This window comes from Mus caroli, unplaced genomic scaffold (genome assembly GCF_978045245.1).
Source record: "Mus caroli unplaced genomic scaffold, Mus_caroli_1 scaffold_14, whole genome shotgun sequence".
Taxonomy (NCBI): domain Eukaryota; kingdom Metazoa; phylum Chordata; class Mammalia; order Rodentia; family Muridae; genus Mus; species Mus caroli.
This window is the reverse complement of record NW_028227269.1, coordinates 89,453,065-89,480,506: the sequence shown is the minus strand read 5'-3', so window position 1 is coordinate 89,480,506 and position 27,442 is coordinate 89,453,065. Positions and strand designations below refer to the sequence as shown.

Genomic DNA, 27,442 nt, shown 5'->3' with positions numbered 1-27,442 from the left:
TGTTCCTGTTACTTTAGGCAGTGCTTTAATATCAGTTCTAGTAAGTCACAATAGTAGTGTTTTCTCCTTTATTTCTTTGCCTGATTTTATCTTACATTTAAGTAATTATTGATTATTATGGACTAGTACAGTTTGGCAATAAGTATCTGAAATACACATTCATACCAGTGTGGTATTATAATGTGTTATTTTAAAGGTATATAATGTTTATATGTTTACCCCATTTCCAGCCTAAAATTGGTTTTTGTTGAAATATGCAAAATATGATTTAGTGAAATTTTCTTCCCCTTATGGATTAAATTTTATTTTGTTACTTGGAAGAACCAATGTAGACATTGCAGTAACCTTTTTCTTTCTTTTTTTCTTTTTTTCCTTATTTTTTGTATTCTTAACTCACTAGTTTATAAAAGAGAGGGATGAACTGAAAAGCCAGCTTTGTGCAGCCTTACAGCAGATTGAGAGTCTCAGGAAGGAACTCAATGGTGTCTTGAACAAGCGTGCCCTGCAGGAAGAGGAGCTCCACTGTAAGGAGAAGAAACTCAATGACATTGAGTCCCACCAAGCTGAACTCGAACTAGAGGTCAAGAATTCCCTCGACACCATCCATAGACTGGAGAATGAGTTGAAAAGACAGAGTAAGAGTCAAAGCCAGATAAAGGCCGAGAAAATTCACCTGGAGGAAGAAATTACAGAGCTCAAGAAGAGTCAGTCCCAGGACAAAGTCAAACTCCTTGAGATGCAAGAGTCCATCAAGGACCTGAGTGCCATCCGAGCAGATCTCGCTAATAAACTGGCTGAGGAAGAGAAAGCCAAGAAAGCTGTGTTCAGGGACCTTTCTGAGCTGACAGCCCAGGTAAAATCTAAAGAAGAAGAAACCGCCACGGCTGTCACACAGTTAAAGTTAGAACGAGACGTTCACCAGAGGGAGCTGGAAGACCTTACCTCATCGTTGGAGAGTGTGAAGTTAAAACATGAGCAGAATATCCAGGAGCTGATGAAGTACTTTAAGAAGGAGAAGAGTGAAGCCGAGAGCCACATCAGGACGCTGAAGGTACCCGTGCTCAATTATTTTGATGATACTGACAGACTTTCTTTTTTTTGGTGGCTCATGAAGTTAATAAAGCATAAACTTTTAGAGATCATTCAGTGTCCCCAAGCATTGCAGCGAAGATAAAACCAACAGTAAAGGGGTTTATTCCTGCCTGTTTGGCCAGGTCGAAGTGAGTTACAACAGCCACCTGGGAGCATCTGGTTCAGAAGCCGAGAGCCCTTTAAAGAGAACATTTAGCTATTTTGGGAGTTGAGGAAAGGGAGAGGTGGCAGTAAGTCCTGGGCCTGAAACTTGCCCTCATTCACCATTTATGACCTCCTAAAATACAAAAGGTAAAGACTTGCCCAGGCCACCAAAGCTGTAGCCACAGTCCTTATTCACACGGTAACTAAGGCGACACAGCATGGGCGTGGAAACACAAGGCCCCTGCAGTGTCTTCTTTGTTTCAAGTCAAACCTGCATGGGTAAATTCCTGATGGAGATCTTGCACATGTGGAAATGTTTTGAAGGTCAAATGGCATTGGCATTATCACCACTCAGGGCAGTCATTTGATAGAGCACAGTTGTCAGATGTGTTAAATTAGACCATGTCCATTCTTTGCCTTTTCTGTACCATGCTTAAGTGCTATAGGGTGGATATAGTTAACTGATGTTTTGAATCTCCCTTAGTCAGAGTGAGACTCATGAAAACTTGGATTTGCTTCAGTTGTGCCCGTCAGTGCGTCAGGTAGTTCCTGATATTCTGAAACCTTGCGCATATTTGTGTCATAGGTGAACGATTGGATACATTGGTAAAGCTTAACAGTCATTTTTCTTCAAGAGTTCTTGTTTTGTTTTTGTTTTGTTTTTTTTTTTTTTTGGTTTTCGAGACAGGGTTTCTCTGTGTAGCCCTGGCTGTCCTGGAACTCACTCTGTAGACCAGGCTGGCCTCGAACTCAGAAATCCTCCTGCCTCTGCCTCCCGAGTGCTGGGATTAAAGGCGTGCGCCACCACGCCCAGCCCAAGAGTTCTTTAAATGTAACTAGTACTTTAAAAGTATTAAAGACTAAGAGAAAATGATACTGCAGTAGCTAATACCTGTAGAACATGGCTTTATAGATTCTTTCCCAGTTTTGTCTAGCCTTTTGGCAGTCGCCATTTTAGTGACATTAATTGAGGTGACAAATCAGAGTGGAGGAGAGGACAATAGGCAAAATGTTACTAGGAGTCTTTGACACCACGGTTTTAAGGTACATTATTGTTGCATGCTACTAAGAAAAATACTTACTGTCTCCTACATGTCACACACTTAAAACTGTGACATGATGTCACATAAGTTAACATCCCAAATGGGAGATGGGAAAACCTGAAAAACATGTATTTTAGTATTTATTAAATAAGGTTCAATAGCCATTTAGAATGATGAAGGCATGGACAACATGAGAGTTAGGGTTATGAAGAAGAGCTCCTATTATTTGCTGATTGATTCGCCATTGCAGTAATACTGTCAGAAAATACTTATGAGCACGCGTGTCAGTTATAGCTGTAAGGACTTTATATGTGCTAATCGTTGAGTACATCGTTCCTGATGCTAGTGTGCAGGGTTTTTCTCAGTCATAAGGAAACTGAGCCATAAGCGTGCCTGGAGAATGGTGGAGATAGGATTTGAACCCATGCAGGCAGCTGCTTGAGTTCTTAGTTGGCTGTCCTGGGAAAGATTTAGAACTGAGAACAACTGGGTAGGAAGCTTGATGAGTGAATATTGTTCCTTTTTATGAACTTAGAGTAATAATTGAATGGCAACAGACAGACATTTGATAGGAAAATTGGGGTAGGACCAGCATGGGCTTGTGAGTACTGCCATTCGACTAGAGTAGAACAAGCGTTTCTGCTGAATAAATGAGAGAGGCTGGGGGGAAAGGTCCATTATTAGGGATTGTTTTATTCATTCAGAAATCCCTCAGGGGCAGATTTTTGGAGTTAAGGTCCAAGTGGTCATCCAGTGGGTTTCCATTGTGCATGTGGGTGAAGGGATCAGAGTAAGTTATGTAATTCTGAGGGGGACATTTGGGCACATATGGTACTTTTATGAAGAGACTTGATTAGTCCTTTGTCAGAAACCTCTGTGGAGAGCATGATTGGTCCCTTGGCTGTTGTCACCCAAGCATGAGAGGAGTGGAGGTGTATGTGCACCTCCAAGGAAGGCTGGGCTCTGCAGGATGGTCGTGGAATGTCATCAGTTGTGTGGGGCAGTGCTTATGGTTGTGGGTTTCATTGAAAGTGGAGGGTCCTTTCATGGCCGTATCTGCTGCCCACACTGTTGATTATGGTACGTGGTGAGCTTCATGGTACTGACTAGGAACTGGTACTGATTTGTCCAGCTAGAGTAGGTTCAGGATGTCTACAAGAACATTGTTCATCCGGTTCGGTCTGTTGGCTTGAGCGGAAAGCTGAAGGGTATGCTTTAGCCATTGTTGGCTCTGTGCTATTGGTAAGGTCATATCATTTCTATTGCCTTACCACCGAAATGCATTTATACTGCTTGCTTATTGTGAGTACATGACTTTGCAAATTCTCAAATGAAACGCTGATGTAATTAAAAAAAAAAAAAAAACCCAAGCCATCAAATAGGTAAAGTGTTTGGGAAATTAAGAATTGATATCTTTAAAAATAGGCTCTGAGTGGAAGAAAATCCTATAGCATAGAATTTTTCAAATTTAGTGGTGTAGATGTCTCAGTCTTGGCTGATTTCAAATGAGGCATGGCTGGGCAGGGAAAGAGTGGGAGGCGGAGGGGCACACTGTCTACTGAGGGCCTGGGAGCAGGCTCTAGGAGTCGCTGACCTTCACGAGAGCTTTCCTATTCACTCTGCTTTTTTTTTATAGGGTATAAAGTAAAGTAAAAAGCAGTCTCCTGAAACTTAAAATTGTAATTGAGCAATTTTCCTGATGAGAGACTTTATTTTGTAAATTTATTTTGGGCCTGTGAATACAGGATTGCTCATAAAAAAAATCAATTCCTTTGTTAATTCAAAGTGGCATGAGGTCTTAGCTGAATCTGGTGGAGTAAATAAAATATAGATTTTGTTTAAAACTCTCAAAACTTCTCTCAGGAATTTGTTCCCAGTGATTGTGTTCCTATGTACCTAATTAACCACGCGTAACAGGTATATAATGAAGGAGGCCGGCCTGCCATTAGCTCAGTAGGGTTTGCCTAGAACATGCGTGTTCCATGCACCAAGCACCAACCACAGAGGAAAAGAAAGCACACATGTCAGGTACTGGGATGCACTTTCCAGGGTGTATGCGCTTGCTCTTTGACTGTCAGGGTACGTGCGCCACATTCCAACTGATGCTTGTGCTCAGGTGTTTGTAAACCTTACAGCAGGCAGCACTCCTGTTGAGAGTGCACGGGTTAGGAAGCATTGCTGGGTTCACGTCCTCTGTGCTTTTATTTGCAATGTACCTGCTAAAGCTACTAGTTTCTGCTGGCTTGATTTCAAAATAGGAGTCAATAGGGCAGTAATAGCCCCTCCCAGCTCAGGCGTTGAGAAGATAGCAGAGATAAAGCTGTTGCTGACACTTGTAGTCCTCTATGTATGGTGACACGTCCTGCATATTCTTGTTTTGGCTATCTTTGCTCTTTGTGTTTCCATATCAATGTGGAAGCAGAATTATGGGAGGTTTGGTGAGAGGAAAGGGAAGGGTGAAACATAACTAAATTACAATCTCAAAAAGAAATGAACCAAAAAAAAATGCCAAGTTTGGTTATACTCAAATAACTATAGATCAGAAGGGTTTTATTTAATTAATTATTTATTTTTTACACCATTGGTAATGGACAGTTCATTCATATTGTTCTTCTATGTCCTGTGAGAGTAGTGCTGATATTACATTACATGAAAAGCCTGAGAGTCTTTCCTAACATCCAGGAGGGAAGGTTAAGCCCCTCTCTTGTAGATGAGGAAACTGGCCAGCCTGAAGCATCATCTGGAAGCATCTTCTCCGGAGATGCCTTCCTTGCTCAGCAGTTAGTCTCTCTGCCTTACCAAAATACCTGGGAAATACTTTGCCTTCACTGATGTTGACTGTTTTCTCCTACTACTTTAGAGTTGGTATCTCTCATCTTCAGCACCGTACTGTAGTCCCTGTCACCTAGCAAGTGTTTGAGATGTATCGAGTGCATGCAAAGAACGCTTGCTTTGCTTTTGCTTTCTGTCTATGAAAAGAGCATGAGAGTCTCGCAGTTCTCCCCCCTCTGCTGCAGTGAGGATTATTTTTTTGTATCATTTAGCTGCAGCCGGTCAGCTTTCTCTTTTCTCCTTGTCTTTCCATCAGGCAGAAAGCTTGGAAGATAAGAATATGGCTAAAGCCCATCTCGGTCAGCTAGAGAAGTTGAAATCCCAGTGTGAGAAACTGACAGAGGAAGTAACCCACACTGAAAATGAGAACAAAAAACTGAAGCTAAAATACCAGAGTCTTAAGGAGGATCTAGACAAGAAGGTAAAAGAGTTAAAGGAATTCTCATCTAAAGAACTTTTAAAATGTATTTTATGCACACTGCTTAACAAATAGTACTCTCAGGAAAGTGGTATTGGTGCCCTGGAAGAAGATAGTTTGTTTATTATTTTGACCAATCACAGTCTAGTACATTTGTTGTAAATTTCTTACTAGGCCTTCAGATTACTAGGCTTTTCTTCAGAGGCAAGGTTAAAGTCAGTTTAGAATTTGCAATTAAATATGTTTTAAGTTAGTAATTTCAGGGTAGTCTTCTTGCCTGCCTATCTCTCTGTCCTCCCTCAGTTCCCAACGTTACCCCTTCCCCTCCTCTTCTCCCTCCTCCTCTTCTCCCATCCTCTCTTTCCTTTTCTTTCTTTCTCCTCCTGTCTCAGCCTCCTGGGTGCCGAGATTCCAGGTATGTATGCTTACCAGCTGTGTGCTACTGTTACGGCCTGCTCTGCTCTGCTCTGCTCTGCAGTGCTCTGTGCTGCTGTTGAAACTGTAAAGTTCACTCTTCTCTACCGTAAGTCTGCCTTACCTGCTTCTGTTGATGCCGGGCCAGATGTGTATGTCACAGACTCACAGGAAGAGAAGATTCATCTTAGAACCAAGTTTGTGGCGTTACTGCTGGAGTTACATGGCTGGATATTGAGCATGTACTCAGGCACGGTGCCCAGGGCGGGATACAGATGAGACACAGTTCTGTGTGACCCTTTTACTTGGTAGAACTATGTACACAGTGTCCAGTTTTTGGAAGTGTTTGGAGCCAGAGTGTTTGTGATTTTTGAATTTCTGAATTTTTGAGTATTTGCATGTACATAATTAGGTACCTTGAGAACAGTAAGAAAGTGAAAACACAGGTGTCATTCATTTTCTATATTTCTAACGTGTAATCTGAAAGCAATTTTACGTTCTTTTGCCTTGATTGTGTTTTGATTGCAAACCATTGCATGAGGTCAGCTTCTAGGTGTGCTCAAAAAGTGTGATTTTAGATCTTCTCAGATTTTGAATCTTTGGATTTGGAATGTTTAGTTTAGTCAAGTCCTGACTGTGTGTTCCAGTGCAGTGTGAAGATGGTCTTAATGCTTTAAAGTAAAGGACACATGTGAATATATATCTTCCTTGGTGGTGGGATTATTGTTTTGTTTCTTGTAAGCTTCCAATACTTGCTGATTAATGATTCAACCAAGCACTCAAGCAATCAGCATATACTAATATTAATACTATTATGCTATAGACTATACTAATAGTCTTAGTAACTGTCCTAGGGTTATCAGTGCTGTGATGAAACACCACTATCAAAAGCAACTTGGAAACTGGCTTACACTTACACATCACTGTTCATCATCAAACGAAGTCAAGACAGGAACTCAGATAGGATGAGAGCCTGGAGGCAGGAGCTGAGAAAGATGCCATGGAGGGGTGCTGCTTACTAGCTTGCTCTTGTTCAACCTGCTTTTTTTTTTTTATAGAATCCAGGACAACAGCCCAGGGATGGCACCACCCACCCTAAGGCTCCCCATCAATCACTAATTAAGAAAACACCGTATAGCAGGATCTTACAGAGGCATTTTTTCAATTGAGGTTCCTCCCTTTCCAGTGGCTCTAGCTTGTGTTACGGTGACATAACTCTAGCCAGTCCAGTTACTTCTGTGTTGTTGTGAAGAGATATTATGGCCAGTGGAGTTTTTTTTTTAAAAGAAAGCATTCAAGTAGAGGCTTGCTTATAGTTCCAGAGTAGAGTAGTCAGTGATCATTATGATGGGAGCAGGGCAGTAGGCAAGCAGGGCACTGGAGCAGTATCTGAGAGCTCCCAGCCTGATCCTCAGGCGGGAGGCAGACAGATCTAGTCTGGACCAGATGTGTACTTTTCAAACTTCAAAGCTTACTCTTAGTGACACGTTTTCTCCAAGTTTGTATCTGCTTATACTTCCCAAACAGTTCCTACAACTGGGGTCCAAGCATTCAAACAGATGAGTCTATGAGGGCCATTGTCATTCAAACCACAATACATTGCTGCTAGTCCTCCCAGTGACAAGATGATGGTGGTAGTGATGGTGATGATGATGATGATGATGGTGGTAGTGGTGGTGGTGGTGATGGTGGTGGTGGTGAGGAGTCAGAGGAGTCGGAGTCGGAGTCGTTTGCTGTCACCTAATAAAGCCATAGGACTTTGCTGGTGAAAAGTTTAGAACTATAGTATTGATCATTTGATACAGATGGTTCACAGAGTTGATACTGACCGATTTGGCAGTCCATTCACAAGTGTTTGAAGGAATAGATGGAAGGGCAGTTTTATGGCAGTAGTTGGTTTTAGAAGAGAGACATCACACAAGGATAAGGCACAAAGGTCTGTCACATGCTAGCTAAGTGATAGGCACATGTCTGTGCACACCACATGTACCATGATCAGAGGGGACAACAATAGTAACAGAAATATAAGGCAAAACAAAAAAAAATCTATATAAGTGATGGAAACGCTAAGGACTAGCAGCCTTTAAGTCACTCCTGGAGCAACACAATGACTTGACAGATGTGGTTTCATGGAGTGAAACAGATGAACAGCATATCCTTTGGCCATGTTATAACACAAAGGGAGGCCTTTATGTAACAGCAGTATTCTTACTTGTACGTATTTAACATTAACATGAATTATCACACACACACACACACACACACACACACACACGCGAGCGCGCACACACATTTTGAAATACCATTCTGTTTGTGTCCTTTATTTCTTGTCATAAACTATGGTAAGAAATGGCAAGACTCATTAAAATTCCTATAAAGCATTAGCAACAATTATGACATTGATTGGCGGTGGACGATTGCTGTGATTTTGTGTGCACTGAGTAACTGCCTTCTGCATCTTACTCATAGATTTAGTGGAGATGTGATGTATTAAAAATGTTTTTTTTCTAACATTTGATTATACTTTGTCAAGTGTTATTTTTCATTGTCCCTTACAAAGGGGACACGTATTATATAACCCACAGAATGCTTACACATACATTTCAGACTTTGTTAAGCTTCTTACCAGGCAGAACACTCTTTTGAAATGTTACAGAATTAATTTTCTTTTATGTGTACTGCTACTAAAGTTCATTATTTCTTTAGCTTAAGTTTTATGGGAAAAATTCTTTATTTCTTTCATTGTTCTAAAATGATTTGTTGATGTTAATCTTTTGATTCTGCTGGTATTTGTCTCAAAAGTCATAATAGTATTCACTGTATCTGAGAAATATTTATATTGGTTTCACTAGCATATGAGGATCTAATAGAGTTAGTGGGTAATAATATCTGTTTTTTTAAATGTCTGAAGTATGCAGAACTGTACCTGATTTAATTTTAAAAATTGTATTCTAATAGGTAGATATTTATGAATGATGCTGTTAGAGGTTTCAAAGTAATTGTGTAGATTGTTTAGCTTGTGTACTGAGATAGATTTTAATATTGAACATGCTTGTACGATATTTGAAAATTATTGAGCACTTAAAATTCTGACAGTATTTAATAGATTATTATGTTGATACTGTATGCACTGGCTTTTTTCTTAATTTGTACTGTAGCCATATTGTTAAATAACATATCCAATAGTTGATGCAGATATATTTATCTTTCTAGTTGTGAGCCTAGCCTTTAATGTCTGGGCCATCTTTCCATCCTGCAGATATATTTATAACCACTGAGAAAAATGGCGAAAACATAGAAGATATGTTTTCAGTGTTAATTTTCTAATTTTGAAACAAACATTTGAAGCACATTTATTTTCAGTGTTAGTGACTTACTTTTGTCTCGGGTATATAATAATATGAGAAATTATATGTTTTTAGAGAAAACACACATACACACACACACACACATCCTTGAGTATCCTAACTAGAATTATTAAATATACTTCTTCCTCAAGCTATGTAGAGAAAGTGAGAGGTACTGACCACCATCATTTCACCTTTCTCCTTTCAAGTCCTTCAGGTTTGTCAGTTTTATATACTGCAAAGTCTGTGTGCTAGCATTGTTAAGTTTATTAGGCAATAGTGGACTAGTGGCAAAGGTTGTATTACCTAAAACATTATAGGACCCGGCCTGAAGATGAATCAGCTTGCCCGATGTCTCCTTTGGAAGTAGGAGGCATGTGACCAATTCTGTCTTGCCCTTGTATGAGACTCATAGGAACCTTCTCTGGTCTGTCTGCAGATGTTAGAGTTTATCTGAGATGCTCTCCTATATAAAGGATACTTGCTTCTTTTAGTAGCTGCCCTGAGTTGTCTTTAGAGGACCTTGTTTTCTCTATTAACTCATTATGGGGATGAGAGTAACTTCAATAAACTGTCAGGAAATACCGGACAGTCACAAACTGAGCCATCTAAGGGGGAATGTATGTATTGGTGCGTCATGACTCGTGGAGGTGTGGTTTTGTTACTGCAAAATGCTTTAGTTAAATCATGTGTAAAGAAAGGTGTGTCTATATTAGACAGAACTCTGGGGGTAATTTTCTTATAGAAATGGATCCTGCCAAATGATACTTGCCATTCATATTTGTGAGTGTTATCAGTGTTGGACTCTAAAACTGAAAAAAATATGACAGCTTGCCTTGGCAATGGATAGAAACAGTGAAGATAGAGTATGAGACAGATTTTTTAATTTTTTTTTTTGCATTTTCTCCTTTATTTAGTGTCAGGAAAATGAATCATGTTTGTGTCTTTTATTGAATTTATGGCATTGACTCTAGTTCGTAGTTGAATCCAGCTATTTTATGTTTTCCTTTGACATGTTTTGGGATGGAAATATTTACTGATTTTTATTACAAAAACATAGTTAAAACCTGAAATGTTCCCTATAAAATGTTTCTGTGAAGTGAGAAGTGAATGAGTAGGTCAGGTTTCTGTGCTATGGAGATGGCAAGAGGGTAGATATTAGTGAGTGATCTCACAACAGCCACGCTAACCACTGAGGTAGCGCAGTTCCGCAATGTGTGCACACTGCATTAAATGTGTTAGACACAATAAAAGCATTCAGTGTTATCTGTCAGTTAAAAAAACTGGAGTTTGTTTCTATTTAGACATCTGCTTATGATTTCAGTGGTTAGATTTTGGGAAAATATTTGAGTGTGCGATGTGTGCAGTACTCACTACTTAGCAAAATCACACTCTCCTGCTTCCGGCTCAGCAGTTGGATGGAGCAGGGAGAAGAAGCTCATGACTTCAGAGTTTTCTAGAGGAATGAGAATAAAGGAGATCCTGTGAGCCTGTCAGCATTGCCTATTTCATGCCTAGCGGTACTTTAAGCACACCATTTTCTTTCTTTGGTAATTTAAGTATTTTTAAAATTTTGTATTTTGTAAGTTGTGTTAGTAGGAAAAAAGCTATAGTTAGCACATGTTAAGTGAATACCATCTTAGGTCACAGACACCAAATCAGCAGTTCTTACCTTGTGGGTCACACATCCCCTTTGGGGTCATATATCAGATATCTGCATATCAGATATTTTCATTATGATTCATAGTAGTAGCAAAATTACAGTTGTAAAGTAGCAACAAGAATAATTTTGTGGCTGGGGGTCACCACGACATGCATTAAAGGGTCACAACAGTATTAAAAGGTCAAAGTATTAGGAAGGTTGAGGACCGCTGCTCTAAGTAGATGTTTGAAGGAATTTTTGTTAGATTTCTGCCTTTTTAAAAACAGTAAGTTAAAGTGATAATGGTAGAATTAAAAGAGAAACAAAATATTTTTCAATAGTCAGTAATTAAATAATTTATTTGTTATTCATTATTTGAATAATTTACATTTAATTGAATAAGTTGTTATTAAGTTCTAAGTAGCCTTTGACTTTAGCAGAGAATTAAGGGACTCAACACTTGGATGACGTAATATGTCAGTTATTGAGAAAAAAATCAGGATGCAAAAGTGAAGTGAGCATACAGTGTTGTGTTAAGGCCAAAGCTGTACTTATCCGTTCAGCCGTGGCTGAGAACTGGGCAAGAAATCAGGGGGCACAGAACCAGCAACCTTTATCTCTGATCTAGAGCACTGGTGTTGGAGGTGTCCTCAGCCTCTGTTCCACTGGAACTCCTTCTGTACCAACAGCTTCCTCAGAGGTATGTGTGTGTGTGTGTGTGTGTGTGCGCATGTTCACATGTATGTAGGTGTATGTGTCTATGTAGACCAGATGTTGGGTATCTTCTTCAATTGTTCACCTTATTTTTTTTTTAACTGGGTCTTCCGTTGACTGATATAGAACCCATTGATCTAGCTAGAAAGGCCAGTCAGCAAGCCCCAGGAATCTTTGGTTTTTGTTGTGTTTTAGAGACTGGGTCTCTTCTCTGTAGCCCTGCAATGCACTCTGCAGACCACGCTGGGGCTAGAACTCACAGAAATTCATCTGCCTCTGTTCTCCATGTGCTGGATTAAAGGTATGCGCCATTGAGCCTGGCCCAGAAATCTTGTCTCCCTCTTCCTGTACTGGGGTTCCAGGTGTATGCTGCCACATCTGGATTTTACACGTGGGTGCTGGATGTTTGGGCTCCTTGCTGTGTCCTTGTATGATTGGGACCTGCTATCCTTGACCCCTAAGAGGCGACTTTAAGACAATTCTTGTGCTTGGAGTGCAAGCACTTACTTACCCAGCCACCTCTTGAACCCCACAGAGGCTGCTTCTAAAAGTACTAAACTCCCACGTTTGCCAGTCCTATTAGTTCTTGAGTTGATTGGGAGGCCAGCCACTTCAGTTCATGGGTGTCAGTTTCAGGCATGGGGAGGAAAGCAAACATATTAGGCACTTCCCACTAAAATCCTGTTCACGTAGTCTGAGGGTTTTTGTTTGTTTGTTTGTTTGTTTGTTTGTTTTTTTCTTCCTGCATTTGCCTTTGATCCCCATAATAAATATTAGGCCAAGTAATCCTGTGTATGACCTGCTATGGTATACAAACCAGGACCATATGAACATTTCACATTACACCCATTTCAGTGATTGCTTGGACGTTAATTAGGCCTTTCTGGCCCTGGTTGACACTATAAGGGAACATAAAACGGGTGCCTATGTTTGTTTTTAGTAAATTTTTCTGTCCTTGCTCTGTAGAGTACTCATTGACTCAAGTTATTTTCTCATTAGATGATGGCCGAGCAGTGTTGTGTAGATTTTAGTCATAACCAACAGGAGGTATTTTTGTTGTACCCATTAGCTATCTGTTTTGATGATTCAAGTCCCCCTCTCCCTTTTGTCTTTCATGAGGAGCCAGGCTTTAAGGGAAAGGGAGAGGAAAAGAGCCTGTGCTTTATGAGACATAACTAAGTGTTCAAATATTGCTCTTTGAGACACGGTGTATCTTTTTTTTCTTCTGAAAATTAAGCAACACACATTCTGAGTGCATTATTTAAAACTCCACTTGTTTGTTTTCCTGGCCATATTTTGTTTCAGAAGTCGAAATGCATCAGAAGTAGATGACTTTTAAATATCAAATGCTATTTCTCTTTCTAGACATTTAGCTTGAGAGAAATACGTAATAATCACAGAATAATCCTCACAGCAAATGCAGAAAGTACCCCCGAGAAGGTATTCTCTTTTCTTACTGTGAATATTAATTTTTAGGAATATGCCAATGCATACTGCACACCCTTTGATTGTGCTGGTAATGATCTCTGTATTATTCAGTGATGTCTTAGGAGAGGGGTCTGAAAGGCCAGAGCCAAGCATAACTTTCCTTATGTGGGGGTTGAAAGTTTACATTTGAATTTCTACTTTCTTGTTTGTTTTATGGATAACTTTGTAAGTCTGTTGAAGCTATTGCTGTGGATTGGAGGGATTCCCACCTGGGATTTGAAAGGCACGAGGTCAGACAGACTGCGTTCTAGTGTGCTCTCTGCCCTTCTGTTAGTGCTGCAGTTTGGCTCAGCATCTCAGGCTAACTCTTCATGCGCTGCTCTTTGTAACTTCCCCCATCCTTAGGAGGAAATGATGCAGAGCAGCTCCATAAAAGATAAGGAGCTGTGTGGACGTATATGTAACCTACAACATCACTTTTTTGTTTTAGAACATCAATTGTCTAGTAGAATTACAGTGTTCTTTCTTTTGCTTGTTTAAATGTTCACCCCCCCCCATGCCCTCACATTAGTTCAAAATTAATTAGTGACAAAAGAAACTTCCTGAGCCGGGCAGTGGTGGGGTACACCTTTGATCCCAGCACTTGGGAGGCAGAGGCAGGCAGATTTCTGAGTTCGAGGCCAGCCTGGTCTACAGAGTGAGTTCCAGGACAGCCAGGGCTACACAGAGAAACTCTGTCTCGAAAAAAACAAAAACAAAAACAAAAAACCCAACAAAACCAAACAAACACAAAAAAGAAACTTCCTGAAAGACAAGAAGTTACTTGGCTTCAGAGAATTTGTTTCCTCACTCCTTGCTGGAGTTCCTGCAAGCTTGAGATCTATTATTCTTGACACCTAAAAGGTGACATTAAGGAAAGGCTTGTAAAGAAATAGAAAATAATTTATTGATTGGTTGGTACTTAAGATATTCTGTTAGGCAACAAAGAGAAGTAGCATTTTTGGCCTAAAGGAGCCCAGATTGGTGAGGAGCCCCACACTGGATGCACATGATGGCAAGTAATATAATGTGAGATCATATGCAATGGCGTGGAAATGGCCCCATGCCCCCGGGTGAAGCTGGAGGCTGTCTGTTGTTACCACTGTGTCTGTGTGGATGAGGAAGCTGCATGCTCCTGGACTTCAGCATGAGCGAAGACCTCTTGCCGTTCAGAATCTCTTCTCTTTGTCTTCGTTTCTCAGTACGGTTGCTCTCAAGATGGCTAGGTTTGAATTAGGAAGTTCTAGCTGATTTACTGAGTTGCTATTGCTTTTTTTTTTTATTTAATTTGTTATTGTGTGTCTTTCTGTGTGTAACTGATGTGTGTATATGTGGTTCATGTGCCATGGTGTGTGTGTGTGTGCATGCGTGTGTGTGTGTGTGTGTGTAGGCCACAGGATGTAGAGTCTGTTCTCTCCTTTTAACTTTACCCTAGTTCTGGGGATTTGGCTCAGGTTTTCTCAGCAAGTGCTTTTGCCCACTCAGCTGCCTCACTGGCTCTTTTTTTTTTCCTTTTTTTTTAAAAAAATCAATGTACATATATATGGTTATACCTTAAATTTACAGAATTTACTATTATGTAATATCTGTTTTTAATTAGGTTTGAACAAAATGGCTATGCTGTGACAAGCCCTAGAAAAGATTTCCAAAAAATAATTTACATTTGCTCTGCTAAATTTGTTTCCACATTTCTAATAAAACTGGTAGTGGATGCCTTCTCTACTTGGTGGCATTTCGTAGCATGCCGTAGCTTCTTGCCACCAGTATTATAGTAATTTGAGTTCTTTTTAGAGAGTCAGGTAGATAGACAGGTTCAATTTTGACTCAGGAGTGTTTTATCATTTGCTGTGTACTGTCTGGTTTTACAGCTAGAGTCAGCCATTTCCCTGAGTAACAGAATATTTCTCTTCATAGTGTCTTGGCTGATATGTCTAGCTCTAGCTTAATAAGCCATACTCCCAATACATTTTAATTAAATTTTACTGGCTTCAGTTTCCCTCTTCAGTAGTGTATGCTTCCCCATGTTTTCTACTTGTTATCTCTCCTCCACCAACGTTGTCTTAAAGATGGTCTTAGGGTGGGAACATTGCATACTTGTTTATTGAAGCTAATTTTCAGCTAACGAAAGTGATCACTTTTGAAAGTTAATCATTTACTTAGGCTATCAGCATACTTTATTTAAAATTCATTTTTCTTAAAGTGTGAAAATTGTTTTTATCTTCATGCTATAAATATATTGCAAACAAAATGGCAGTTTAGGAACTCTTAAGAGATTGAAGATATCTCAGAAACGTATAAATGGAAGGCATTTGTGGTACCAGGGTTAACACAAGGCCTTGCATATGGTAGATACATTATCTACCACAGAGCTGTAGCCTCCATTATGCTTTTCTCTTCCTCCCTCTTCCCCTCCCTCCCTCCCTTCTTCCTTCTCTTAATTTCTTTCTTTCTTTCTTTGAGACAGGGTCTCACTGTGTACCTCTGGCTGTGCTGAAACTCACTATGTAGACCAGGCTGGCCTTGAACTCCCAGAGATCTGCCTGCCTCTGCCCCTGGAGTGCTGAGATTAAAGGCATACACTACCATAACTGAGCTTGTTATAGTTCTTTACAAATATTTCTCGTTGTTTATATTTTGAGACAAAGTATCTATAATTATCGCGCCTCCCCCTCCCCCTGCCTTGGATTGCCATGTAGGCAAGACAGGAGCTCAACCTTCATTTCTTGCCTCAGTCTTCAAGTCTTTGAGGTTACAGGTCTGCGTTCCTATGCCTGTCCATGTCGGGATACCCTGCTATTAATATTAAGGTCGGCATTTACCATGATCGGACAGCTCCCTGAGCCCTGCACAAAATGGAACAGTCCCTTTTCCAGCGGGGCTTCCTCTTCTCCACCTGATCTTATCTAGGGAAGCCTGACAGACACATCCTCTACTTCAGAAATGTCACATAGTCTTTGGTGAAATTACAGGTTCAGCTTCCTTTCCCTCAAGAAGAACCTGCCAAGCAAGAACCTGGATCACCTCTCCATGCAAATAAGGCATTCCTGATCCCTTAAGCCCCAGCCAGTGTACATTCGCCTGAAAAACCCCTTCCTATTCTCCAAGGTTTATATAGCCCTTGTTCACTTTGAATAGTTGTGAGTGTGTGTGTGTGTGTGTGTGTGTGCTGTCTAATAGAGCTGTGACACTGAACTCATGAGAGATACCCACCCCCGGCACTCACAGCCCGACCGAGATCCCGTAGAACCCATCTGTTCTGGGCTCCACTTCATCCTTTCCAGCCCAGTGTACAATGGCACCTGGCCACATCGAAGGAGGAAGCAGGACACGGAACCACATGTCAAGAGATAGCATTTTGGTCATATTCTTTATTTTTGAAGTTGTCGTATTTCTATTAAAATTGTGTTTCTTTACAATCATCGAATCCCAGAGAAAGTGGTGTTCTGGGGCATAAGGAGTATGTTCAAATATGCATCTATAATTACAGTACTATATCTTAATCTTGGAATTATAAATTAGTGGGCTGTCTGTGTGTCTGTGTGTGTCTCTGTGTGTATTTTAACATGGACATGTAAGAAGTTAGGGTATCTCCTTTAGACACGCATATGCATGATATCATAGTATCAACCTTTCTTGTTTTAAAGTGGACATTTCCTGCAACCTCTGCTGTTCTAGCAGTGGAACTTTGCCTTGTCTTTGTGTGAGTAGCACAATTTGAAAGGTTAGATTAGTAAGATGACGTCTATGGATAGGTAAGTATATTTCCTATGTAGGAGAATCGTCCCTCAGAGTTTGGGAGAGTACACATGCTTAATGTGATTTTGTTCTTGTGACGGGCTGTTTTGAATATGCCTTCATGTCTTTATTTTCTCCCCCACCCCCCCGTCTGTCCCTTTTAATTTAGAAATTTATTTACAGTAGTGGGAATGAAATCAAGGCCTTGTACACTTGGGTGTGTGGAATATATAATCAGGATATATTGTTTGAGAAAAGAATCTGTTTTCAACATAAGGAACAAAATTACTTATTTTTACTTTTTATGTATGAGTGTTTTGCCCAAAAGTCTGTCTGTGTACCGTGCATCTGCCTGATGCCCATGGAGGCCAGAAGCGGGCATCAGATATTTTGGAACTAGAGTTACAGACAGTGGTGAGCTGTCATGTAGATGCTGGGAATTGAACTGAGGTCCACTGGAAAGCAGCCAGTGTTCTTAACTGCTGATCCATCTCTGCAGCTCTAGTGTTAATGTTTTACAGCTGGCCTTCTTTTCTTATTTCTTTGAAATGCAAGATGGGTTAGATGCCCTTGCACTACTCCTGATTAGTTGTGTCTTACTGGATAGTAAGAGGGTACTAGGCTAGTATTTAATGACTGAGCACATATTAACCAAGAGTGAGACTGTGGTCTGCTATTTATACAGCTCTAGTAATTTCATTGCTTACAAGCCCTGTGTTACATGGCTTTGAATTTCTCTAATGCATACGTTACAAATGTGAAAGATCAGAAGCAACTTATACGTTAGAGCTTTGGAGAGTTTTAGACAGTATTGACTTTATTGGTTAAATATTCCTAATCCACAACCCAAAGTGAAGCATACTGACAGTATCAAATCTAAAGTTTTGGACTTGGGTGCATTAGAGATTTTGCATTTTTACATGAAGGATGCTCAGTTTTAATGAAATTATTTAATCATAACTATTGAGAATTGTATAATAAATAGAAATGATTGCAAGTTGTTCTGCTTAGAGGAGACCCCAAAGTACTTGTAATCTCTTCAAGGACTCCTGAAAAACCTCTTTTCATTAAATGTATTTGTTTACTTGGAATGTGTTTCCATCTTGGTTTTTATTAAATTTTTCGTGTCTAAATTCATGTGTGTGGTATGAGAGCATTCAAAGGTTGGAACTTTGGAAGAATACATTGTGAAGGCATTTAGGTGATAACACATGTCTCTCAAATGGAGAAACCTACTCCATTTGATTCTACTAAGCATCATATTTGGTAATTAATATTTCTGGCATTTTACTGATGTTTAGAGTCTACATAAGATCAATTACTGATTTTATCTTTTCTTCTGATCCACTGATAGCATTGTCATTAAATGGCAAAGTATATTTCAACATTTTTTTCATAGAATTTACGTAGTAATTTTGCCAGTTGTTTATGCATGACAATTTATGGTATATCTATTTGGCTAAGTGAAGGGACAGCCAGTCATTTATGTTTTCTAACCCAGTTCTTAGGTGTGGTTGCATAGATAACTGTGTCTTGGCTCCATCTAATAAGGCTCTGTTTTACCCCTCCTACCCCAGGAGAAATACATAAGTAATGAGGAAGAGCACCTAAGGCGGATGGAAGAGTCCAGGCTGCAGCTCAAGGATCAGCTGCTCTGTTTGGAGACGGAACAGGAATCCATTCTTGGTGTAATAGGAAAAGAGATTGATGAAGCTTGTAAGACTTTCTCCAGAGACTCATTGGAGAAACTGAAAGTAATTATGACTTCTCACATTACGTGCCTTAAATTTTCAGTTAGTTTTCTAATATGTAATTAGAATGGAATTGTAACATGATTATGTGGTAGTCACATTCTTATTTGAGAATTTTTTATGAAACAAATAACCTCTTGCATTGCTTAGAGTTAGAAACCATATTACTGCACAGTCATGGTGAAAGTACGAATTGTCTCATCGGGTTACCTGTGTCTCACTCAGTGAAAGGCAGCCCTTCAACAAAGAGGCAGCATATTGATCAAGGAAAACATTCTTTGTGTCAAGAAACTTGGATCCCAAGGTTTCCACCATGCCAGCCTGGAAGTAATGTTGTTACCATCTATTGAATTCTTCACGAGAGGTTTAATGACAAGTATGGTGTACACAGTGTCTTCCTTATCCCTTAAAACCAATCCATCCTTCACTACCCATGAAATGTAGTATGGAAAATAGAACCAGATCTGGAGGGGCTCGGTACTTGCTCCTAGATATCAGTGTGATTAAATCTCAAGTGAGACTTGAACTGTTATGGACTGACTGAGCCCGATCAGATAAATGCTGCACTGTTGTGTTCTCCCTCTTGCAACAATTCTAGTCAGTATATTTGTCTCCATATTTAGAAGGATGGATCATTTCTCAATTAATGGCTGTCATGAAATGACAAATAAAATGACTGTCCCATGGGTGTTTGCATCCTTTGAAGGTAGACAGTTTACAAGTGTAGACTCTGGCCCTGCTCTACTCTACTTGACTTACCCTTCACATAGTAGGATGAACTATTGCTTTCAGCCATGGCATGACCACACTCAGACATGGTATTGTGCTTAGCTGGTTTTAGGAGCTCCGTTATTCTTTCTTCCTCCACTAGAGAATGGTCTTCGGAGTTTTCTTCTTGCAACTTGTAATTCCTTGTACCTTCGTTTGAGGCAGTGCTCATGAGTTGTGAGAAGGCTGCGATGTTAGTATGGGAAGGGTTGGCTTAAGTGGAAAGCTGATTCGTGGGGAGGCTATAGCGTCTTCTGTCTGATGGCTTACCTTTTTCCTATCTAATGCCATTCACTTAAATGTTAAGGCTTCTCTGAGTGAGTAACTTGTAAACCTTAGTTCTATGTAGAACATCTTATATTAGCAATGTGGCATTTACTCACTGCTTAAATATTTAATTTCAGTCATATGTGAGCATTAAAATGAAAATATGAGAAAATAAGTAAGCCTTGTTACATGACACTGGACAGGAACAATCTTAAATACTGTGTTTCTTTATAGGGAACAAATTGTCCTTTCAACAAGCTCTGAGGTCGTTGCGTGTTTTATTGTGTTTGGATGTACATGCGTGTTCTCTTTTTGTCTTCCTTCACAGCACAGGTCCACTACAGTGTCCTCGACACAGTTCCGTGAGGTTTACTACTCATGACAGTTTGATGTGCTGTCACTGTTGTACATTGAGTGTGCTTTCTGTGCCCGGCAGTGTAGAAGCACTTGTGTATTTGATTTATACTTCACCATTACATAGTGGTTTGCTCCCATGGCACGGATAGCCTATAGCTCTGCCATTTATAACTGGTTACAAATGTTCTTTTAAACATGAAGTCATTTGTAAATCTGTGGGGCAAATCATAAAACACAAGCATGGCTTGTATTTCTTATATCAGAATATTTATTATTACTCAAGGTGAAGGTTTAATTGGGGTAGTAAGGATTTAATGGAGTGAGTTATGAAATGGAAAGTCTAGTTCTTGTCAAATGGATGCTCACAGATATTTAGCAGCACAGTGCATTGTTGAAAGAGGAGGAAGAAACAGAGAATTTGGGCAATTAAAGAAAGCCTGGTTGACAAGGTAGAGTACCTAAGTCTTGGGTTAGAATTGGTTATGGTGCTGCGGGCCTTTAACTAAAGCATGGGAACAGGCAGAAGGAAGATGCACCTCCTCTTGACAGGTCTGCATAGTTCCAGAGGAGTCAGGGGTACATAGCAACACCCTGTTTCCAAACACAAGACAAAATGAAGCCAAACAAGCAAAACTATTGAGAATGGGGTTAGACTTAAAAAAGTGAGAGACAGCTGGGTATAGAACACTTCTGTGTATGGAATGTGGTGGATATTAAATGTGTACTAAGTGAGTGTAAGTGAATTAACTATTGTTATTCTGACAGATATGCAGACATATCAGGAGATATGGAATCATTGAGAATATGCATAGACATCTCTTTAGAGAAGAAAGGATAATTTCAGATAAAAAAACATGGAGACATTCTGCAAAAATATCCCATGTAGCATAGAATTTGAAGAACTAGGAATAATACAATTTGTGCTTACAATTAAAAAGACACCAGCAGCTTTTGAGTACAGTTTAGCTCAGTGATAAGGCAAAACCAGATGTTTTGAGATTTTTATAAATGAGTTGGTATAAAGGAAGTCAGGGCAGCTAATATAGGCAACAGTTTAATACAGAATTTTGTGAGTATTTTGAACTATAAAGCAACATTTGTGTTTATGCATTTTGATGAGTTGTCTGTTCTGCATAGTCTTTGAGAAAACATAGTGGACCCCAAGATATAAAGATGGACAAGCAAGACAGAATTCAGTTTCTCTGTAGGCACATCTAATCCTCTGTGGACCACATTCCATGGCCCAGCACCGAGAGGCAGTTGAAGGCGAAGCAAACAGGCATTAAACAAGTTTGTGTACCAGGTGAAATCTCATGGACTCAACTCCGAAGATCAGTGATGGTGCCACTAGACAGTTGGATCATCTGTGTCTCTGTATGTGAGCTGGCTGCTTATTGTCATCTTGAAAATAAAGCATAGCCAGGCGTAGTGGCACCTGCCTTTAATCCCAGCATTTGGGAGGCAGAGGCAGGTGGATTTCTGAGTTCGAGGCCAGCCTGGTCTACAAAGTGAGTTCTACGACAGCTAGGGCTACACAGAGAAACCCTGTCTCAAAAAAAAAAAAAAAAAAAAAAAGAAAGAAAGAAAATAAAGCATGCCAAGCACTTGTACTGTGCTGTGAAATTGGCTGTGTGTTTGGTACAGTTTTCCTCTCATCAAATCCTTACATTTAAGAAGTAATTATTTGGATGTTGTGGTCAGTAATTTTGGTTATATATGTTCATGCCAGAGAAAACTCTAGTTCTGACATTCTTTTCTCTTTTTGTAGGTATTTACCTCTGGTCCTCAACTCCATTATGACCCACATCGATGGTTAGCTGAAAGCAAGGTATTTCATCATGGAATCCCGATGTTCATGACATTAATGAGATCATATTTGGTTTAGCCATGCATATCTCCTATCTGTCTGTCTGTCTTTCTGCCTGTCTTTTCACCCACCTGCCTACCCACCCACCCAACTGCCTATACATCCACCTGCCTACACACCCACCTGTCTACCCAGCCAGCCACCCACTCACCCATCCACTACCTTTCTGTCTGTCTGTCTGACTGTCTGTCTCTCTATGTACATATGTGTGTGTTTGTGTGTTTGCTTTGTGTTTCTTTAGAGTCAGGGCCTCACTGTTTAGCTCTGCTGGCATGGAATTAACTGTGCAGAGGAGGAGGCTGTTCTTGAACCCACAGAGATCTACCCTCCTCTGACTCCTGAGCACATCACCAAGCCTAGCTTAACCAAATTTTTTGTGTATAACTGAGAGTATAGATTTAACATTTGGTTACCAGAGCGGAGTTACTTTGGTACATGTAAGAGGCATCTGAATTTCCCTTGTTTACCTTTAGTATTATAGGCAAAGAATTAGAAAATAAAGAAGGATTAAAATTTTGGATCGTGAACCGGATTGTAACAGAGACAAATTCTTTTGAATTTTATTTAGTTATGTCTCTGGAAGTGTCTAAAGGCCAGAATAGCTACAACTCATGTTTATTTTATACATACTTAATTAATCCATCTAGATTCTTCTGTAACCTTACAGCCTGTTGACTCTGCTCTTCTCAAGAAAATCCCTTCATCCCCTGGGTCATTGTTTACAAGACTAGAAGGATCTATTTTATGCCCTCAAGATAACTTCTCTGTGTCATGATCCATCTACATAGTTTTATATTATCAAAAGTTCAATTTTAAATTTTCTATTTTTATTTGAAATTCTACACTATGGTATACCCTTTTATTGTCTGAATGTTTCATATATTCACATGACTCTTCTACTTCTTCCATGACTTTTCACTCAGGGATATGTACCAAGTGCTTTTATATGTTAGGTCAATTTGCAAACTCACTGACTAAAATATATGAAGTATTATTAGTCCTATGCACTTTCAGTTCTTTGTAGAATGATTTTCTTCAAGATATACATATCTTAAACTTTTTATTTCATTTAAGTTTCATAATAAAACAATCTGTTGGTTGGTTGGTTGATTGATTGAATTATTGATTGCTGTGCTTGAATCCTGGGTCTGATACAGTGTATGTACCTGTGGGCTAGACTCCCCATTCCTATTATGCTTGTTGAAAACATGAGAGAAGTGAAGTCTCACAGGAGGAAATAACTTACTTCCATGTAAAGGGTGAATGCTCGTATTGCCTACTGTCTGATTCAGTGTTAATGCCCTACCACTGTATGTGCTGTCATTCAGAGTCTTTGTTTATTGAGCCAACATTTGTCTATTGTATAATCCATTGTGCCAGTCACCATGGGTCTCATGTAATCTCAGGGCTAATATTGAGGTGTGAATGGATTCCAAAACATTCTTTGAAGTGTGTTATGTTGCTATTTGAAGACATTGACATAGGAGCATAGAAAAATGGAATAACTGATGTTCATGCTGGTAAGATGGCAGGATATAATGTTTCAGGTGTGTCATAATAAGCTTCTGCAAGAGCTAAACACTTACACGTGGTCCTATAAAAACTGTGCAAAGGCTTTAGAGATGGATCAGCATCAGAGAACCGAGTGCTTCTCCAGAAGACCTGAGTTTGGATCTTAGCACTCATATGGAGGCTCACATCCATCTGTACCTCCAGTTACAGGGGTTCTAAAACCCTTTTCTGGCTTCTCAGGGTACCGGGAACACAGGTGGTGCACGCACGTACACATAGGCAAAATACCCACACACATAATGCAAAACACCCATGCACATACAAATCAAAAGCATGTAGAAGTTACCAGGCGTATTATGGATAAAGCAGCGGCAAGAGCTTGAGAGTATTGAGGAATCAGAGCTGAGGGGTTGAGGGGATTCAGGTGGGAAGTGGTGCCATGACAGTGGGTACCTCTGAAGGTCAGCCATCCATGTTAGGGAGCAGAGTAAGAAAACAAAACACGGCAAATGAACACAGAATTTCTCTTCCCGTATAAAACTCTCCCTCTTCTTCAAAAACGTCAATCTTGTGCATTTCAACCGTTTTTTGTTTTTTGAAGAAGTAGATGCAGATTCATGTTTTTCTCTTCTTGCATAGCAAATGTAGAAGTATGTGTTTTGGTATCTCAGAATTCCCTGGCTGGGGACTTCTGTTGTGCATTAATTTAACATTTCTCTTTTTCTTTTTCCTAACTCTGCAGTTCTGACAACAAGAGCAATGTCCTTAGAATTTTCTCTCAAGTTAAAATCTTTCTCATTTTGTAACAGAAAGCTTTCACTGCTGAGGCTCAGTTAAATTATGAGAAGCAGAGATGACTCTTCATCATAGCTCTTTAATTTGGGAGCTAGTGAGCAGTTTTCCCTTATCATTTAATGGGATTGAACTTCTGATCAGAGCAGGTTTAATACTGTGTGAGACAACTGTTCCCTCCACAGTGTAAACGGGAGCGATAAAAAAATACCATGCTGACCAACTGACTAGGGAGGAATTGAATCTATTTCCTAGAAAGATGGCTTGGGTTATTGATGGGCTACAATCCTGTAATGCCTGTGAACTATGACTAGACAGCTCTATAACTATTGGAGATAAGATCTGAAATCAGGGGACAAAAACTGTATGGAAAGCAGAATGGCTATTCAGCCAGCCCATGCTGACATCTTGCAGTATTGGGAAGACCGCAGAGGGCAGTTGGTAATTGTTTTCATAAATCTACTAAGTGAATTTCTTTTGTTAGTGTTAACTGTAGAGGGACTAGCAGGTTGGGTGGGGTTTCTATCATAGTCGCTTTGTGGACAGACGCAAAGTCCAACTGAGTCAGCCCAGATTTGCAGATAAAATAACCAATGGAGCATCAGGATAAGGCTTTGTAGGACAGGAGTTGAGATAGCTATTAAAGAATGCCAGGTAAGTGGTTCCTGTAGATTAAGGAGGAGATTTTGTCATAAATTCTAGCAGGCCATGTAGAGGCTGCAGTTTCCTTTGCTTACAGAGAATAATATGTCCTAGTAGTGGGTAAGTTCCCTGTGCTGATCTGTTTTGGGATCTTTCTCAGAGCGGCCCTTCTTGTGTTACTAGTATGACCTATGCTAGGCACTGGACCGCCCGTGTTTTCTGTGGTGCAGTTCAAATGGCAGGAGAGACGATAGCGAAGCTGCTCCTGTTGCAGGTCAGAGAACTGGGTGCTTATGGTTTTGAGTTTTCCCTGAGAACCGAGGCTCCTGAGTTGCTAAGGCGGGTTTGGTGCACTTTGCTGAACCCTCTGCCTTCTGTGTTACTTTGGTGGTACATATTCAAATAAAACTCCACGTTTTTGGATATTGCCTCTTCTTGTGGAAAGTATTTGATCGTGTCTATTCTTGTTTAGGATAGGAATAACCATCTAATAGTCTATCCTCTCAAAAAATGAAAATATCTTACTATTTGTTTCTTTGTTGGCAATATGCTTTGGGTTATTCATATGAGGAATATACAGTTTAGGGGAAAATCATTTGTATCTTAAAATATACTCTTATTTTGGAGCTCTTTTTCCTTTCTGATCATATTGAGAAGTAAGATTTGAAGAAACTACTGATTAAAAATTATAATCCTACTGTGAGTCTGGTGGTACTGGCCTATAATCCCCGTTACTTAGGAAACTGAGGCAGGAGGATCCGAGTGTGAGTCAATGGTGGACCTAGTGAGACTGTTTCTCAAAGGAAAAGGAAAAGATAGCTGAGGGTTGGCTTAGTGGCCGAGCACTGGCCGAGCATGTATGAGGCCCTGGGTCAGGCCTTAGTACCACGTAAACATGAAAAATACTTTTAACTTGACTTGTATTTGAATTGTATGGTCTGGTTCAGTTTATTTTGGTGACTTAGCATATTATTAAAAAAAATGTCATTCTTCCCCCTACCCCTGGTACTTATGTAAGTATTTTTCCCCTCAAAATTATTTTTAGAGTTTTGATGAGGGAAGCATAGTAGTTAAAGCAGAAAAATATGGATCCTAGTGTTCTTGCTGCCTGCAGAGGCTGTCATCTGTTATGTAAGTTTTCTGTTTTCTCTGGTTTGAGTCATTACTTAGTGCCTTTCCTATATTACGGTAAGGCTCAGTAGCAGCCTCTCACAGAATAGAAAGATCCCTGTGATAGGTTTAGTAGCTGCTTATGAATATTCCCACCTAATTATGAGCCGAGACGACAGAGATAAAAACTGCCTTATTTCCAAATTCCCTGTGTTGGTTTATTTAGCACTGCTTGTTGATGTTGTTAAATAAATGAGTCTATTATGCAATCTGTAAAATGCTCCTGTGAGTGGTTAATAGAAAGGTTTCTGCTGTATGATTAATAGCCTTGCCAGCTAATTATAATTTGCAACGGTTAAAGTCTTGGGTTCCAAGCCACTTTTTCAGGATGCTTAATGAAGATGCTGGGTATTTATCTAAGAAACATGATTTCTTATAATTGATTATTGGTTGATTAAATTTCCATAAATTTTAATTTTATTTTGGATTATTAATACATTCTATATTTATATTCACTTTGTATGAAACCTCTAAATACAACCAAACCTTAATTTTATTTGACAGTAGGATAAAGCCTTTGCAGGAGTCTATTGAAGTCATTGGTCATGCTGCAATCATTCCTTTGGCTTATCTTAGCAAAATGCCACACACTGACTTCTTGTTTAAACAACTGGCATTTATTTTCTCATAGTTGGAGAGGTGAGTCTGAGATAAAAGTGGTGCTTTGGCTGTCTTCCTGGCTTGTGGAGCCACCCACCTTCTGTCAGTGTCTTGATCTGTCTTCTGTGTACCTCCTATAGGAAGGTGTTTTGGTGTCTTTTCCTCTGACAGGGCTACCAGGTCTCAAGGGTAGGTCCTACCCTCACACTGCGCGGTTCTTATCCTCTCCCTCAGGGCTCGGTGAATACAGCCATGTTTAGGCTTCTGCTTTAGTGCATGGCGTTTGAGAGAATGAAATTTATCTATAATTGAAACTTGATTGATGGCAGTTTCAGGAATGATTTTTTTTGTTACATTGTTATTTTTACCATAATTTATTGAGCAGCAATGCCAGTGACTGTTCTGTCAAGTGAACAGAGATCAGACATTGAGATGGGGTTGATTTGAATGGACCAGGAAAGGGAAGCCTGTGCTGAGTTTCTGTGTTTGCTGTTATATCGCTGAGTAAAAATAGGTTGATGGAGGCTGGTGAGGGGTGGCCTCAGGGATCTCTTCCTCCTCCTCCTCCTCCTTCTCCTCCTCTTCCTCCTCCTCCTTTTCCTCCTCTTCTTCTTCCTCTTCTTCCTCTTCTTTCTCTTCCTCCTCCTCCTGCTCCTCTTTCTCCTCCTCCACCTCCTTCTTCCTTCTTCTTCCAAACGTATTTTTTTGCAGTGGTAGTGAGTGCATGTTGAAAATGATGTGGAAAAAGCATTGCTAGACCATGGAATTAGTTTTCCCCTTTAGGAGGTCAGATGGTCTGCTATAACCAGGGTCTTGTCCTCATGCACCGAAGCCATGGGCGTGGAAGAGAATGCTGGACCTGAACACA

General features: G+C 39.9%; 1 protein-coding gene across 6 annotated transcripts in view; it reads left to right on the top strand.

Annotated features, from left to right (window-relative positions):
• Cep128 (centrosomal protein 128) overlaps nt 1-27,442 on the top strand; it is a 353,781-nt gene that overhangs the window by 123,910 nt on the left and 202,429 nt on the right. For 5 of the 6 annotated variants that reach the window (XM_085830599.1, XM_085830597.1, XM_085830598.1 and 2 more), the window contains exons 16-19: nt 401-1,051; nt 5,368-5,532; nt 18,426-18,602; nt 21,760-21,819. In XM_085830599.1, the coding sequence (XP_085686725.1) occupies nt 401-1,051; nt 5,368-5,532; nt 18,426-18,602; nt 21,760-21,819 (1,053 nt within the window). The remainder of the gene's footprint in view (nt 1-400; nt 1,052-5,367; nt 5,533-18,425; nt 18,603-21,759; nt 21,820-27,442) is intronic. The other variant, XM_085830600.1, reaches the window with a different exon arrangement.